Here is a 19253-nt window from a genome sequence, read left to right on the forward strand (position 1 = left end):
ATCGTATTTTACTTTCCCCGAACCTACCCTCACAAATGTATTCCATGTACAGTGCTATAAAAACGTCAACTGAGTTCATAAACTTTCGACAGTGTTGTATTATCGGTCTGTTACTATACACAAATAGACTTTCGACTATTAACTTTCGACTATTAAGTAGCATTGGTCAATTAAGTAACAACAGACTTTCGACTTTGTAATAATATCGGTGAATTATAGAAATACAGTCTCTCGACTATTTCGTCATATTGGTCAACTATGTAGTGAAGAGACTTTTGACAATATAAAAATACCGGTCAATGATAATGGATTTTCGACATTTCGGTAAGAATAGCAATTACTTGTTATAACTATATAACATTTCCAAAAGAAGAAATCCGAAATAAACACAGATTGCTAGCATTAAAGCTTGAGGTTGTGGGAAAGTATATATATGTATATGCCAACAGTCGAACATAACTAAACCGAAGTTGCAAGAGAAAATGAAGCTGTTGTACTGTTAATATTGATTTTTGTTGTTGTTATAAATGAATCCTGTGAAGTAGGACTAAAAGGGAAAAAGAGGTATTTTATTTTATCACGGGACAGCTGACTTTAAACGTCCTGACTGACAGTCACGTGATCAACAACGTACCACATGATCCAAACATGGCGCGGAGTTCGACAATGGGACTCGTTGTGCCTGTCCGCGGTGTTTCTTTAATAGTTCTATTAATGACAGTCGTCAGTTGTCCTGTATTTGGCTATGACTACCCGTTCCAAGACCCTAGTCTGTCCTGGGAAACCCGCGTTGATGATCTAGTTAGTCGGCTGACGATCGAGGAGATTCAGGAACAGATGGCTAGAGGAGGGGCGGGTATGTAAACATTATATAACTTGATCATCATGTCGCCGGTTTAGCCTGTACTTTGTCACATCCGTCCAGTCCATTATTTTCATCTTATGTCATGCATGCCACTGATAACAGTGTCAACGCTTGAACGAGATTAAGTTCAGTCTGTCTAACTGTCCCTGAGAAGCATTGTTCTTTCCTTCCGCTCATGCAGCTTTTTTATGTAGTAGCGAACCGGAAAGGAAGCAAGTCCAAATTTTCTTAGGATCTGAATCCACCACCAGGATCCGTTTCAGTCTAAAAGGAGTTAGGAATTATTTGATCGACCAAAATGATATACATTGAGAGACTAGACATTGTCACTACCACTGTCAAATGCACTGGAGCTTGTATGGGTAAACAAAACAGGCAAGATACATACTGCCCTTGATATAGCGCTAGGACACCTTTAGTGACAGTTCATACGGTGATGACAGTTTTTAATGCTACATCTAAGTGTTGTCAAATACCACAAATGTGTGTGTGTGTGTGTGTGTGTGTGTGTGTGTGTGTGTGTGTGTGTGTGAGAGAGAGATTAATTTAGTAAACTTTCAAAGAAACTGAAACCTTCATACTACTGTCAACCCAATCCTCCATACCATTGTCAACCTGAACCTCCATACCATTGTCAGCTGAAACTTCCATACCATGGTTAACCCAAACCTCCATATCAGAGTTATCCCAAACCTTCATGTTATTGTTAACTCAAATTCTCCATACCATTGATGATACTAACCTCTATGCCATTGTTAACCCAGTCTGCCATACACATTTACACAAAGTTCTATACCATTGATAACAACACGTCCATAAAACTGTTACACCAAATCTTCCAAATAATTGATAACCAAAACTTCCATACCATTCTTAACTCAAACCCTCCCTACCGTTGTTAACCCCAACCCCCTGCACCATTGTTAACCCCAACCTTCCATGCCATCGGTAACCAAACCCTCCATGCCTTTGTTACCCCAGCCCTCCATACCATTATTTACCCGAATCCTCCATGCTTTTGTTAACACAAACCATGAAAAGGTTTGTGTATCGTGAACATACATAATCGTAAGGATGCATGAAATGTACACACAGGACTAACAAGCACATTGGCGAGTTTATTTTTCCTTAAAGCTCTCAAAGCGTTACAATCTGATCATTATTACACTGGATAACCCAATCCAACCATTGAGTAGAGAAAGCATTTATTTGCATATACATTTTGCGCACTCTACTTGTACATCAAACATAATGACTTGCCAAACATGTCAATATAATCTGCAAATTGTTACGAATGAATATCATAATTCAAGTACATTTATTATAGAATTAAAAAAGATACTGATTTATTATAATGTATACACTTGCAGTTGAATCCCCCCCCAATTCATGAAGAATGCATATTTGCTTTGAATGCGAACGAGATACAGAAGATTGATAGTCGGTGTGACTCCGTAAAACAGGTTGTCCAATGCGCATTAGTTTGTTTTACACTTATCACGGGACAAAACTTTACCTGGACATGCATTCTGCCAGAGGCTGTTATTTTGAGGTTGAAAGAGGTGTTCAACTCTCTCATTAATGTTGTCTGATTGAATGATTATATGCATGTGTATCAATTCCGTAACTGATATATTATCCTCCTTTTATTGATGATGGATCTGATACACGCGATAATTATAATGGATAAGATAATTACACAGATCAAATATATACGTTTCTTACACAATGCTTATGTAAATTGCATTGAAAAGTTATCATTTCATATTTGATTATGTATTATTATCAACCTTAGAAATATGAAAAATAAATAGAGTTAGGTCTAAATTACTAACTTGGTTTATTTCAAATCTATAAGAACATGGGTGTAATACAGTATTGCTATTCATGTCTACGCTTCATTATATAAACTATTATAACAAATGAATGAATGATTTAATGTAGAAGACGGTTTTGTAATCTTGTCACTGTAAATTCAATCAATGTGCAAAAATGGTATTTTAGTATTCACCCCCAGTGACGAGTAACAAACACTTACCTCCTGTAACAAGATCTCATAATCCCCTTTCTTGCAGACACGTGTTCATTTACCTGTATAAGCCCATGGCACTGCTAGCAATTGTTATCAAAACACTTTAATATACTTCTTCTACAGAAAGTAACCTCTCTCGTAAGAGAAGCTATTCTTTGATCAGTACTACTAAATTGATTGAAATAATAGGTACAGTATGAATTTAAAATGTAAAATGCACATGTGAGTCTCTCGCTGAATAAGAGGTGCTTTTTATTACTGCCCATACATGGCTCTCACTGTGAGAAGCTAATTGATTTGCTGCACATACGCGTCTCTTGGCCTTAATGAGTTAACCCAAACTTTTATACCATTGCTAACTCAAACCTTCATAGCTTGGTCAACCCAGATCTTCACACTATTGTTAACCCAAACTTCCATACCATTTATAATCCAAAACTTCATACCATTGTTAACCAAAATTTCATAACATCGTTATCCCAAACTTCCATACCATTGTTAACCCAGACCTCTGTATCAGTTTTAACCAAAACCACTATACCATTGTTTACGTAAACCTCATACCATTGTTAACCCAAATGTCCACACCATTTAAAATTAAAAATTACATACCATTGTTAACCCAAACTTCATACCATTGTCATACCAAACTTCCATACCACTGTTAACGCAAACCTCTGTATCATTGTTTACCAAAACCTCCATACCATTGTTAACCCAAACTTCATACCATTGTCATACCAAACTTCCATACCACTGTTAACGCAAACCTCTGTATCATTGTTTACCAAAACCTCCATACCATTGTTAACCCAAACTTCATACCATTGTCATACCAAACTTCCATACCACTGTTAACGCAAACCTCTGTATCATTGTTTACCAAAACCTCCATACCATTGTTAACCCAAACTTCATACCATTGTCATACCAAACTTCCATACCACTGTTAACGCAAACCTCTGTATCATTGTTTACCAAAACCTCCATACCATTGTGTTTCCAAACCTCATACCATTGTTGACCTTACAGCCAACATCATACCAGGTTTGCACCCAATACATTTCTCCTACACACCCAATACCTCTGATTAATACAGGCTAAACTCTTCCTGCTTCGAACATCAGCCCCATTTTCCGTTGTTCACTGATGTTGCAAAATCAGTTCTTTTCACATGTATGGCTTCAATATCTGTGAGGTTCAGTATCAGTCAAAACAGGTTATGCATGGTATTCATATGTGTTTTAATGGAGGTGAAATGTAAATGAAATATTTATGATGAAAAACAATACATAGACATTAGAAATATCAATATGATGAAACTCATTAACCACGATAACATATTAAATGTAGATGTTCTTTATGCTGCTGGCTGTAATGTCTCATTTCTAAATTGGAAATAAATGTTCAGTATTTATTTATTTGTGGGTTAGAATTGTTTTTCAGCAACTCGTGCATAGTTTATATGCTTGTTTGTTTATTGTTTATTGGGATACAACGACATGCATCAATGAAGTCAGTGAACTTGACCACCCGATGCCACCTAAGACAAGCATGGGTTTCTGAAAGCCAGTTCTAACCCAGATCTTCATGCATCATGCTTATAGTAAGATGTGACTAATGGGACAAGGTGGTCAGACTTGAGAACTTGCTTGAGGAAGTCATCAGTTCCCAATAATGACAGATACTCATGATATCAGTCAGTGGACTCTCTGGTCTGGAGTTGATTATTTTACAGACCACTGTTATTTAACTGGAACATTGTGTGAAGCTAAGCAGCTAACAAACCATTAATTAAGAGGTCCTTTTAAATTGTTAATTATGCAGTGAGAGGGTCTTCAACTCAGAATATTGTCGTGAAGATTTAACACAGCTGATCTCAAATTGTTACACAATATGGTGTATTTCTAGCTAATGACCTAGCTGAAATGATACAGTATCCAATGTTAAAGTAGATAACACTCATATTGTCAGTCGTAACACTGCTGGGTCATGTATGACGATTATCAGTGTCATCATGTAGTTGTGGTCATTCAGGGCTGAGTGTTAAATAGCAAGGAACCAAAATATTGAGGATATGAGTGAGTGAGTGAGAGAGAGAGAGAGAGTGAGTGAGTGAGTGAGTGAGTGAGTGAGTGAGTGAGTGAGTTTAGTTTTACGCCGCACTCAGCAATATTCCAGCTATATGGCGGTGGTCTCTAAGTAACTGAGTCTGGACCAGACGTTCCAATGATCAACAGCGTGAGGATCGATCTGTGAAATGGGGAACCGATGAGATGACTCAACCAAGTCAGTGAGCTTGACCACCCTATCCCATTAGTCACCTCTAACGACAAGCATAGTGGCCTTTCATGGGTTGCCGAAGGCCAATTCTATTGCGGACCTTCACAGGTCATATTGAGGATATACTAGTAGATGATTAAAGTGTGTCTCACTGTTCCCTTATGTTTGCATTTTCATGTGGATATGCCTGTGGTATTCACATGCAACCTGGCAAATATCCATTTATGGAACACATCTTGATTCAGTGCTTTCCCATTCTGAAAGTTGTCCTGATGTATGCAGGTTCATCTGGAGGCCCTGCCCCTGCTATCCCCCGTCTGGGTATCGGACCCTACTCCTGGAACACCGAGTGCCTGAGAGGGGATGTGCAGGCGGGGAATGCCACCAGCTTCCCACAAGCCATTGGCCTGGCTGCCTCGTTCAGGTGAGAGAGAGGGCTTAGTGGCTGTTTCAAAGGGTGAGGGAGCTGAGTGCCTGGAGTAGGTCTTTAAGATTGGGTGGAGGTTTGGTGGGAGAGTTTGCGTGCATGCATGAGTGTGTGTGTGTATGTGTGTGATGGGGCAGTTGTGGTGGGCCAAGTATGACTGGCTGCCGTCATTAAAGTGAGATTCTTTTTCACTCTAAGAGAATATTAATATTACATTTAATACCATTTCTTGTCACAGATGAATTTTACAGGAGAAACCTTTATGTTTAGACATATAGTATTGCATTGAATGCAAAGTAACAATACTTCTGAAAGTAACTTTTGAATTATATCTAAGTAACAGTTATTCCCAAGTTTTCTTCAAAGGGCATTTACAGTCTGTTTGATCCCATTGAGACCGATGAATTGCCCACTAACACAAAATCTGATAATTGCAACAAAACCAAATTTTGCACAGCCACATGAAATTGACAGACCAACTCTGATGATGTGTCTGACACTTTTGGACACCCGAATAAAAAAGTTATTTAACAAACGATCATCATTTTCTTGTCACCGTTCACTCTCTTATACAAGGGGTGGGGGGTGGGGGGGGCACTTACTGGTAGAACTGCCAGGTGATCAACAAGAATTCAACAAGAATGTGTTGTGAAGATGGGGTCATCTCAAAAGCTGTTATCTGATTACCACTTAAGATGTTCAATGGGAGTCAGTGTTGCCACTTTCAGTTGGAGTCCGAATCGGTGTCGCAGTCGTCAGAGTCTACCCTGATGACAACTGGCTTGATGGTGGCATGGTCCAGTCCACTTTGTTCCCAATAATGTCTTTCTATTTCATTCTCAACTTTCTCAATGCTTTTTTGCCATGTTTCCTGCGTGATGGTGTCTATTGACTGTTGAACAATTGTCTGTACATCCCGAAGTTTGAATGTTACATTGCCTGCCAACATCTGATTTCATGATACCCCAAATGAGTACTATTGAGTTTAAATCACAATGATAGGGTGGCAATCGCAAAACTGAATGACCATGTTTTGTTAGGTACTCATCAACCTTAAAGACAGGTGTGGTTTTATTTGATTTTATGATGTCATACAGAACAGGTTTGGTTGCTTTTTCTGGATACGATATTGCTTTGTTTTGCAACCATTCTATCATGTCACCCTTCTTACTGTTAGATGTTGGGGCCTTTGTATAAGGTAGTAGAACGCCATGATATGGAGCGTTATCCATGACAATCAGACTTTTGGGGGGCAGTGCTGGTGTCAGTTGATTTTGTACCCATTCTAAGAAAACCATCCCGTTCATTTTGGTATGATAGTCTCTGTTGTCTTTAGATTTTGCCTTGAAGACTAGGGAGCAGCCAGGTAGGAATCCCTGGCAACCAGCATGGAGCACAGTCAGTTGCTCTCCCTTGCCAAGTGGTAATTTTCTAGTGCAGGACTCTGAAGAGGAGCTAGCGAACCATTGTGTCCCAGTGGTATGGGAAGCATTTACCCATGTTTTGTCCAAATATACAGGCTCGTAACCCTCTGTACGTTTCTTTCGAATTGTGTCTAAGTATTGGTTTCTTAGTCGAACAATATCAGACCTCTCGCACATGTCTATTTTCTGAGCCTACATTTTTGTAATGGAAACCAAATTTGTGAAGCAAGTTCCATAACTGATACATGTATTTTGAAATGACCAAAGAATGATTTGTCTCCTTATGCTTTTTCAGAATACGCAGAGAGACAAAGGTATTTTGTTTATATAGAGACTTAATGGCGTTTCTAACCAGCTATTGTTGAAATGAATCGACTTTCTCACATCGTGTGGGTTTTGAGACGGTCCCCTCAGCTGTGTCCGTGCAGGTTGAATCGGTATAGTTTTTCAAGATAGTTTTTATCTTCCCTTCCGTCATCCTAACAGCACAAGCAGTTCGTAAACAATATTGAGCCAAAGCATACTGAGGCCTACCCTTTCACCTTCGTTTTTAAGAAAGTTAAATACTTTGAGTAGTATAGGGAATGACAGTTCTGGCTCACTTTCAAGAAAAGTCTCTACAAAGCCTTATTTAGTAAATAAGGCTTTGGTTGGGACCTTAGATCTTGCTACTATTACCCCTACTACAAAAAGGTTGGGTGCCTATGTCACGTTTATATCGATGAAACAGTTTAACGTGAACCGCCTACGATCTCTTTGGTGTTCATAATAAAGGCTTGCTGGGCTTTTTGTATCCCCTGTGCTATGTACTTCTTTTTCTCGTCCTCGCTGATAGCAGACTTACGAGACTTGGATCGAATATCTTGTTTCATTCCGTTATATTTTTTGAGTTCAGAGAGGATTGAACGAAACTCCTCTTCTGAGATCTTACTATCAGAGAGTGCCGTGGAAATACGCTCACTCACTGTGTTCAGCTTTGCTTCGGCCAGAACCCTGATCTCGTCGTGTTTCAATGCCTTACGATGCAGTCTGCGTGATACCAACTTAAGCGCCAACCCTAACACCCCCGCTATCCCAGCTGTTATTTCAAAACCTAGCACTATAGGTGCAGCCACGATGGTGGTTAACAACCCAACACCTGCAGCCCCTAGTCCCATGCTGGTTGCCATAAGGGTAGTGTCAGCCCCGTCCACGATATTGAAAGCTCTATTGTACTTCTTACATAGTGCTTTCCGCGTGTCACGGTCTTGTTCTAGTTGACGTTTCACATCACATAACTGCCTCAAGCGGAACCCATCTACGGTTTCCAACGTCTTCGCTACTTCCTCTACGACTGGGTACAGACCCATCCTATAATATATATTATGAAAGATATTTTAATTGGGTTTCAGTTAATACTCTATCAATGTATTTGAAGTCTACAAGATCTAGACTACTACTCAGGGCAATAGGTGAGAGGCTAATAGACTTTCCTGTTGTAATAAAAACCCCACTGAGGCTTATTAAGCGGTTTATAGGACCCGTGGGGGTATCCTGTTGTATAACAATACGACAATATTTTCTTCTGTGTTCGTCATACCAGTGTATTGACACCCCGGGTAAAAATTGGTGTACTCTTGAGGTGTTTTCATTGTCTAAACTAAAGAAGACTTCTATGATGAGTGTGAAAGGGGAGTATATATCAAGATTTATGTTTAAAGAATACTTGATAAATGTTAATTTATTTTTTACTACAGTCCTTAACCTATTTTTTTCGGTATTAGTAGTTCCTATGAATCCCCTCTCCGGAATGAAATCCCCGATCCAGACACCGTTGTTCCTAATCTTAGAGATAAACTCATTTTCGTCTATTGTGATATAAGGTGAGGCGAGTGTTAAGTTGATCAGCCATTTGGGCTCTTTAAAATCTGATAACGACACCCGTCTGTACACGTTGTCTTTGAAGTGCAGGATATATAAGGTGTCTTCCTCACCAGGCTGATCGAATCCCTCCGTATCTCCCAGGTCGTTAAGCGTAGTGTTGGGATGATGACTGGTCATTATTATACTATTATGATATAATTTCCAACTGGTTTTTTGATAATAGTTCAGGGGTGAACTTCATACCCATGAAGTGTATGTTGGCAGGCAGGAAGATATTGGTTAGTGATATCTTGTTTTCCACGATCACGTTGACACCCTGCAGACTGGTGTTGGAGTCGGCACCCACCCGCACGTAAACGTTGCAAACTTGATACTGGTGTCGTTTCACCCACCCGAGTTTGATCCCCTTCACGATCTCGATATTATTCCCCGATGGTTCCCCTAGGTAGACTTTGATGATCAGTGTTGAGTTTGCCGGTAGACTCTCTAGTATACTGACCACACCTTCGAATTCAGATACCAACTGCAATTTCACGTTTTGTATGGTTGGTTTACTCGATAGCATATGAGCTGCCATAGTGTCGAGTGGGCTTACGACTATGCTACGTCTCTGAGTTGGGACGTAAGCCACGAGTATGGTTCCATTGTTCACGACTTTGTTTAGGTGGTTGTCTTTGTTATCCGTGAACACGTAGGGAGAGACGAGTCTAATATTGAGAAACCAGTCGTCGTTATCGGGTAACAACACCCACTTGTCATCTTCGGTGAAGACGAGCATATATGGCTTGTTTCGGGCGACGGTAGTGCTCTCAACATCGTCTAAGTCGAACAGTTTACCCCCGAACGATGGGTATATTATCCAGTTATTATCACCGGTGTTGACAAGGGAGTACTTAGTGTTTACTGTTGCTCTTGTGGTATCTATCATATCACTTAGGGCTCCACCGGAGGGGATTTCAACGCGTTTGTAAATGTTGTTTTTCAGTTGCAAGGCGTACGATGTACCATCTACTCCGGGAACGTCGAAACCGCGCGTGTCTCCGAGGTCGGAGATCCCGATATTGACGCATTTTTTCACTCCGGGTCCTTGTGCGCTGGTCATTTTACATGAAGCGTTAAGCTGAGGTATCCTATATTTACAGGATTATGATTTATATCTAACACCGATATTGTCAGCTCAGGTATGTTGCCCTGGGTTAATTTTTTATACTGCCGTGGTGAAAACGACTCGGTTCTACCGTCGTTGTATTTCTCAGTTTTCACCGGCACTGCTCTCAGTATAGTGGAAGGGTGACCTCCTTGAATGTTGTACGTTGTGCTCACCTGACTGAGATGAATGTACAGCTCTCGGTACGGTACTAGGTCGGGTAACTTCGTGCCTGTGACGGTTGTTGTTGGTTTTATCTCGTCAGGAGACATACCGAGTATCCTCGCTAATGGTTGGCCGAGCCTCAAGGGGTTTCTTCCGTTGTTGATTAACACCACTGTACCGTTTGAGTCATTCATCTTGAGTTCGGCTCCCAGGGGTTTGAAGACCTCGTCGTTTAGAGAGCACACGCTGTAGTAGCCGTCAGTTATCTGACTGCGAGTTCCACTGACGAACAGCTTATTGTTGCTGATATTGATGTTAGTCCATTGCGGTAGGTAGGTGATATCGCAGAGTGCGACTTCGAGTTGGCCTGACGTGTTATCGATCGCATGCGTCAGCTGAACGGCCTCACCGCTCGTTATTCCTGGAAGTGTTATGTACATATTATAATATATGAATTATATATTATAATATGGACTTAGCACACTTGAAAATCGTGGTGAATGCAGATGGCACGGGGTTTAAAACAACCTTTATTAATATCTTTGAAAACTATGTCGTGTCCGTTAATAACGCGCAGGCGGTGGTAAACTGGAATCAAAACCCAATGCAGTTTTGGCAGAACCAACTCAACTTTGCTGTGTGGTGTGCGACGACAGGGTCGGGTGTGACACCAGACTACGGTACAGACGAACTGAGTAAGGCGGTTATTTTGTTTCATATTTATTATCAAACGAGACGAATATTGAAGGAAATAAGTGCTCCTCTTCCCCAAGATAAAGCGTGGAGTATGACGAATAACCCCTATGATAAACGCGCTTATGAACGTGTTTGTGGGGAGTTTGAGATTCCAACGAATAAAGACTTTCGCCTTCCTGGTGTGAACCATGGTCTCGGTATAGTTCTCGTGTACTTCTACAGGTCCGGAACATATCAGGCCGGTTCTAAAGATGGTTCATACAACCCACACCGTCATACATTTACAGGCCCCACAACGAATGAACAGATCCATGTTAGCTGTATAAAGCAAACCAATCCTGATGCAGCCACAGCCTGGACTAAAATGATCTCAAAAACATCGAAAGAATTCACTCGTGCTGGTACAATACGCTTGAACGACTCGATTCGAACGTACGTGTGGGCGCTGTTGGGTGCGCAGTCTATGACGCGTTCCAACATCCTCGGTAAGGGAACTGCTTACGACGCTCAGAAACAGTTCGTTTCCAACGTTGAGGATGCTATCAATTCTCCAGTTGATCTCCTGCGGGCCATCGAACGCTACCAAAACGTGTTAGAATACGCCAGATCGAAAGTCAATTACGTGTTCGGCGTGGGGTTGTACATGGCTCCAAGTGATATGCAACTGAGAGTAAAAAAAGTGGTGGGTTATAACAACAAAATAGTCATAGCCACGTCGGATCAAAAGTTGGGTATCAACCCCGATATTAACACCGCCTATATCCCACACATCCCACCACGTGAAAAGGGTATAGTGGCGCCACCCCCGGAGCCTAAAGTTCAACCACAGGAGGTGGCCCCCCATATTCATGTGGGGGTACCCCCCTATCAGCAGCATATTGATAGTAAAACGGCCCTGGTGGTTGGTGGGGTAGCTTTGGGACTTATTTGGTTAAAGATTTTTTAGCCGCTACGTACACCAGACCCGCCACGGTGACGATGGCTGCCCACAGGTTTTGACTGAGCCACATGGCAGTTTTAGACAGAGCGCTCAACAACCACGAGACGATGCTACCCAGGATGCCGGGAAGGGCTTCGGCGGCTTTACCAGCCAGTTTAGCTAGGCCTTCCCCGAGTTTTTTTATCCAGTCTTTAACACCACCGCCTGTGGGAGTGGGAGTTCCCCTGCCGGCAGGTGTGGGGGTTCCCCCTGTCAGTGACACCACCAGGGTTGATATGATGAAACCAAATGCAGTCAGAATGCTGGCGATGGTGATCCCTTGCTCCCGGAACAATATCCGAATCCTGTCTGCTAACGTGGTGTCTCGGTAGAGGACTTGATTGATGGTTTCCCGCACACGGTTGACCTGGGATCGAAGCTTTTCTTTGTAGCCGGACGCTGTCTCCAACCAGACCTGCCTTTCATCTTCCAAATTACGTATTCGTTCCTCGATGGTGGCTTTCATAGACTCGTCCTCAGTTTCACCGAGTTTTTCCTTTTCACGGGCGATGTGGTCGTCTATCTCACTCACTTTGGCCGTGCTTTTCCAGAGCTGACCACGAATGGTTTGCATCAACAGGTCCAACCCCTTCAGTTCCCGAAAGGTAATTTCGAGGCCCGGGAAGGGCTTGTTCTCGTAGTCGGCGAACACCTTTTCAATATCATAAGTCATGTTTTGAACCGATGTGGCGTCCCTGATGACTTCCAGATCTTGACGGGCCTTCGGGGGAATCTTAGGTCGCGCGCCACCGTAATCTTCGAAGCCTAGTTTATCTTTGACTAAGTTAATATCATATTTAGTGACCAATGTTGATAAAGCAAGCGGTTTTCTCGTTTTTTGATTGAAGAGATCGATCCCCGGGTGATCCTTCAAAAACAGCTTACCCTCGTCATCAACGGTAAACTTGGTATAGTCTCGCCACAATGGTTTGATTTTGTCTCTTTCTTCAACTGCTTTATAATAAGAGTCGACGGCGCCCCTCACGAGTGTGGTCGACAGCCGGCTGTAGGCTGAATGAGGTCTCCTGGTCATCATTGAATGCCTGGGCACTATCGTCCCACATCTCCTTCATAGGTATGTCTTCATCCATTATTTAGTATTAAAAATATATTTCCTTTATATATAATAATGTACGGCAGAAAATTAGATCCTTTCAGAAGATTGAGAGAACCATTAGGAGCCAGAGCCGTGCGTCAGTCAGTGACCATCACCAATAATCCCAGCAAGATTGACCAGAATCAAACTCTGCTGGTTAGATTTCCAAACCTTGGTGAGAATGACCTCATTGTACCAGGCACTGTTCGACTGGCGTTCAATATCACGTTGACCTCCGACAACGATAAACGCGAGCTAGTGCGGAACGTGGGGCGAGCCATCATCAAGAAAACGACTGTCAAGATCAGCGGTAACGAGGTGCTGAGCATCGACGACAGCGACGTGTTTCACTGCTACAGGGATCTCTGGAAAAGCGAGAGAGAACGAGTCAATGATGTGTACCAGGGTATCAGCAAATCAACCCGGTCGCGCATAGGGTATGCCTTCACGCCAGACCAGCTAGACAAGCTATCGGACGGTGAAAAGGCCATCGCTCTAGCATACGGGAATCGATTCTGCGTGCCGCTAGACTTCGAGTTGCTCACGGGACACGCGCCGTTTTACCAGGCCGCGCTGGGTGATAGGCTCGAATACGAGCTCACGTTTAACGACTATAGCAAAGTAGTGCGTACGCCGAACGGTGATGAGGCCAGTTATGCCATAGACAACATCTCTCTGGAGTTCGACATGGTCACTAGCCCGGAGCTGGCCAGGCAGGTTCGAAGTCAGTACTCTGGGAAGATGGCTATACTGTACGATCGTGTATTGAGACATAGATCAGTCGTGCGAGATAAGAGCGACACTGTGTGGAATATCAACCTGAACGTGCCGGCGCGATCGATGAAAGGTATCCTGGTCGTCCCTGTGGAGGATTACGAGCCATTCCGGAGGGACAGCGAGAAGTTTTTCAACCCCGAGATTGAAAAGGTGGAAGTGACCATCGAGGGCGTGCCCAACCAGCTGTTCAGTCATGGTATGAGACCACACCAGCAGTGGGATGAGATAAAAAAACTACCAGTGGGGGATTACATAACAAAGGACCTGGACCTCGGCTCCGTGCAAATCGGTGAATACCTGACCACCAAGTACGCCCTATGGTTGGACATGCGATCCACGGATGATGATAAACTGCACGGTAGCGGGCGCCGTATAGATAACGGCAGCGAAGGGATAACCATCCAGATTACTAAGAAGGCTCAAACCGCTGGTAAGTTGAAATTATATCTGTACGTTATTATGGACGCGCAACTTAATATAGACAATGGGAGATTCGTGCAAGCCATCTACTGATGGGGGAGACCCCCACACCCCCCTGGGGTACCCACAACTACCCACTGACCCACACTGCGCCATAGTGTGCGGGCAGACTGGCTGTGGGAAGACCGTTTTCGTGTTGGATATGTTGGAGGGTTACTACAAGGATGTGTTCGATAACATCGTCATCATGTGCCCTACTCTGAGCATGAATAAAACGTACGCGCGACCTTGGGTGATGACGGACCCGGACGTACACAAAATCGACCCTGGAACACGCCTGCAGGACTGGTTGAAAGCTCTTCACGAGAAATTTAAAGGGGAACCGACGCTGTTCATACTGGACGACTGCAGCGCTAATCGCGAGATAACAAAAAAGAGAGACATGCTATCGTACCTGGCCTTCTCCGGCCGGCATGCAAATCACAGCGTCTGGGTGCTAACGCAGAAGTTCAACTCGGTGTTGAAAGACCTCAGGGAGCAGACGCGATGGGTGGCCTTATTTCACTGCAAGGACAGGGATTCGTTCGAGGAGTGTTTGAGAGAGAACGATGTGATGAGTAAATTAGAACGGGAACGGGTGAAGAAACAGCTCGCTGAAACTAAACACGCTAAGCTCGTACTAAAAACCGACCAACTGTGGCTTATATAGTATGCTAAAGCTAAGCAAAGCTAAGCAAAGCTAAGCAAAGCTAAGCAAAGCTAAGCAAAGCTAAGCTAAAGCTAAGCAAAGCTAAGCATATAGCTATGATATTTGAAGTGTTTGTCGTGTGCAACTTAACCTTCATTTCTCTGTGTTTTGTCTGCATCGGGTATTATATAGTTAAAACTAAATCTTACTTGTTATATTATAAGATGGAGTGTGAGGAATTGCTCGAACAGTTGGGGGTCTCCCCCACGCCGCCGGCAGGCCCCACTGTGGGGTGTACCCCCACTGATGATAAGCGAGAGAAACTGGTGGCGTTGGCTGTTGGTGGCAAAGCCAAACATTACTTTGGAGACTACACTCCGGATAAAATTCACAAAATGTCAGCCGAAGAAATCGATAAGCTGTACGCTAGATACGAGTCCCGGCTCGGAGCAGAAATGACAAAGACAATAGGATCGGCTATGACCCAGATATACACCGGTATTGTGTCGTACTTCCTTCCCATTCCACCAGAGCGCCGACTTTACCTGTGGGAGGACCTAGATAAAGACCCTTTTATCGAACACGCCGTGAGCTCTATCAGCTGCGAGTTGTACCACAAATATGGTATGTTGTTGGCTCCAGTGACGGCGGCGATTATCACGGCAAAACATTGTCAATTTGAGAGAAAGAATAATAATAATAGTATAGATGGATGCTGCACAGGAACCAGTGGAAACAGTGAGTCCCGAGGTGACGGTGGAGACCCCACCCCCAACAGTGATGGTGGAAACCCCTTCAGTGGGGGTGCCCCCAACAGTAACCAGGCAGAAGAATCCTAAGAGAGTAGCTGCCGGTAAAAAACGGTGGTGTAACCAACATAAAGTGACCAACCTAACCCGACTGTTGTTGGCTGTAGGCGTAACTGCTGCCTTGGCTATCTCGTGGTTATACGTGGGGGTACCCTCCCACAGTGAGCCACCACCCAACAGTGAGCCCCCCACCCCCACGGTAGATCCGCATATCATGTTATAATTTAAATATTTTTATATCATATACATAATGTCTGAGGGGAAAACGTTCGTCAACGACGCATACCACGCCACAGTGGTCGCTAGTCTAGCCGTAGGGTACGCTCGGTTGACTAAAATGGTGCTTAAACAACCAACTATCAAGCTAGATTTCAACCTGCAGGATATGGGTATGCTCATAATGAACCTTGGTATGGCGATGGCTACAAAAGACATCCTAGTAAAACAAGGAATAATACCTGATAATATAATGAAATAAATATAGGGATGGCCACGATAGCTATGATGGTCGGTGGGGCGGTAGTGAATGCCCTGGCATTTTCCGGGAGTAATTTCCTCTTCTCGAAACTACGAGATGATCACGCGGCTGAAATACAGGAAGAAAGGAAGCGGCACGATCTCGCTACTGAGAAATTACAAAGGGCACAGGCTGAGTACGCTAAAAAACGCCTCCAGAGGATCGATTTTATTAACGAACAACTCACGCGTGAAAACCATGCCGTTCAAACATTCAACGATGTCGATGAAGCAATGAAAGAATACTACCTACTAACTGGTAAACAATTGGAACCGCTCAATAAACCCACACTCGCTCAGTACTACACACCATCCAAGGGACAAATGAATCGTGAACTGGGCTTCATAGTGTTGGGTATAGCAGCTACTGCGTTGGTTGCGAAGCAATTAAATTAAAATACCTATATAAGTAAACATGAGACCCGCTCCATACCGATGCGAATACATACTTATGGGGAAGACCGAGGCCTGTGGTAGGAAATGCAGGAATCAGAGGTTCTGTTGTTTCCATATGGGAAGTCCTAACTACACGTGTTCTGTGTGTGGTATCGGGGTTAAAGGGCACTACTGTCTATGTAAAGCTCACGGAGCGAACGTAGTCAGACATCAACTCATCTACGAGAATAAAAAAGGCTATATAAAAGAACGTAGGCGACTGCTCAAGATAGACTCCAATGCGTGAAAGGGTTACCTCCCCTTACTGTGAACCAATTAGACATTGGTTCTCTTAGGTGTAAACACTATGTCTACTGTACGCGAGCTGACGCGGGTCGCAAAACAGAGAGGTGTGATCGGGTATTCTCGAATGAAGTCAGCATTGTTGAGATTACTAGGTTTAGAAGCCCCTCCTACGGTAACACAATTAAAAGCTCAAGCAAAACAGCTTGGATACACGGGTTATTCAAACCTGGGGAGAGCCGGGTTAACCGCATTGTTATCACATGCCCCCGTAGCAAAACCTCCCACTGTAAAACAACTGAAAGCCGAGGCACACGATTTGGGTTTAGGCGGGTATTCCCGTATGAGAAAACCACTGCTTGTAGAATTATTACGACAGAATAGAGCTATTGACCTACAGTTCGTGCGCACTGAGCGCGCTGTAGGCAACTATTTGAGAGGTTGGCGCATGCACGTTGATAGAAACATAGACATTACAGATATCAAGCCTCTGATAGCTGATAAGGTCAACCAGGAACTAAATAACCTAGGAAGTATCAAGTTTCAGATCACAGTGAAAATGTCGCTCGATAAGCAGGTTGGGAGTACCACTGAGTATGTTCAGCCTTACTTCCGAGGTAAACAAGAGGTCGTCACACATACAGAGACCATTGACGCATCAATCGATACCAGTTTTCAGCAGATACGAGAATACCTAGAACGCTATACACACTTGGGGTCCGGGTGGGCTGTAGATAAAATCGATAATGTCTATCTAGACATAGCTAACTACGTGCCGTTCAGAGGCGGGTCATACCTAGCCTTGCCTCCCTACTATAGGAACAAACATGCCATAATAAACGTTAAGAATAGAGGAAACGATTGCCTGAGGTTAGCTATCAGGTCAGCCTTATTTCCAGCTGGCAAGAATTCAGATAGGCTTTCTAGCTATCCCCAAGACGATGGGCTCAACTGGGATGGTATAGATGAACCCACCCCCATATCCCAGATCACTAAAGTAGAAAAACAGAATAATCTGGCTATAAATATCTTTGGGCACGAAGGTAACACAACAATAGTACACAGGGTCAGCCCGGTGAAGGATCGCCAAGTTATCAATATATTCATGATCCAACGAGGTGAAAAGTATCACTACACGTGGATAAAACATCTCAGCCGGTTGTTGCACGACCAGTCGAAACACGATGGGGAAAAACACTTTTGTGTACGATGCCTACACGGTTTCAGTCGAGCTGATTTATTAGAATCCCACCGGGATGATTGTCAAGGTGTGGGGCAGACGGCCATACGAGTCGACATGCCTAAGGAAGGTGATAATATCCTAAAATTCAGTAACCACAAGAACCAAATGTCTGTGCCTTATATCATATACGCCGACTTCGAAGCCTTAGTTGTGGGTGGGGATTCCCCCAGTGGTAGCTTCACCCACAAGACACAAGAGCATAAAGCCTGTTCGTTTGGATACATTGTCGTCCGTTGTGACGGGGAAACGAAAGCTCCGGTAGTGTATAGGGGCCCTAACGCCGCTGAAAGGTTTCTAAAGTGTTTGCAGGAGGAAGAAAAAATTATTAGGAATACATTGTATAGAATCGCTCCCATGCGTATGACCCGAGTCGACAGGCTAGCTCACGCTAGTAGCACTAACTGTCACGTGTGTGACTCACCACTTAACGGCGATTCGGTGAGAGATCACTGCCACATAACTGGTAAGTATAGAGGCGCCGCTCACAGCGCGTGCAACCTCAAGCTTAAAATCAACCCTAAGACAATAAACATCCCCGTTGTCTTTCACAACTTGAGAGGGTACGACTCACACTTGATCATGCAGGCCATCGCGAAAATTGATGGTAATATAACGTGCATCCCCAACAACATGGAGAGATACATCTCCTTCAGCTTAAACGGACTTAGGTTCATTGACTCGTTTCAGTTCCTCCTATCATCACTCGACAGTCTGGTCAAGGCCAACAATACCTTCCCTATCACCGATCGATACACAGACGCCGAGACTAGACCCCTGCTTATGAGGAAGGGTGTGTACCCCTATGAGTACATGGATAGTTGGGCCAAGTTCACCGAGACCAGACTACCCCCTATTGACTGCTTTTATAGCAAGCTGAATGAGGCGTCCGTCTCACGAGATGATTACTCACACGCGACTAACGTATGGAATAAACTGGGTTGTAAGAACCTGGGTGATTATCACGACCTGTACTTGAGGACAGATGTACTGCTGTTAGCCGACGTGTTTGAAACGTTTAGGCGGACGTGTTTAAAGCAGTATAAACTCGACCCCGCATGGTATTACACCAGCCCAGGTCTGTCGTGGGACGCCTTGCTTAAAAAGACCGGAGTTAATTTGGAATTGCTCACAGATTACGACATGCA

General features: G+C 43.5%; 1 protein-coding gene across 1 annotated transcript in view; it reads left to right on the plus strand.

The window, feature by feature from the left end:
• The first annotated feature begins 626 nt into the window (after nt 1-626).
• The window catches only part of LOC137286955 (uncharacterized), a 31393-nt gene continuing 12766 nt past the window's right edge, over nt 627-19253 (plus strand). The window contains exons 1-2 of the mRNA XM_067819004.1: nt 627-856; nt 5463-5604. Coding sequence (XP_067675105.1) covers nt 649-856; nt 5463-5604 — 350 coding nt within the window. The 5' untranslated portion in view covers nt 627-648. The remainder of the gene's footprint in view (nt 857-5462; nt 5605-19253) is intronic.

The sequence above is a fragment of the Haliotis asinina genome, chromosome 6, assembly GCF_037392515.1.
Source record: "Haliotis asinina isolate JCU_RB_2024 chromosome 6, JCU_Hal_asi_v2, whole genome shotgun sequence".
NCBI lineage: Eukaryota > Metazoa > Mollusca > Gastropoda > Lepetellida > Haliotidae > Haliotis > Haliotis asinina.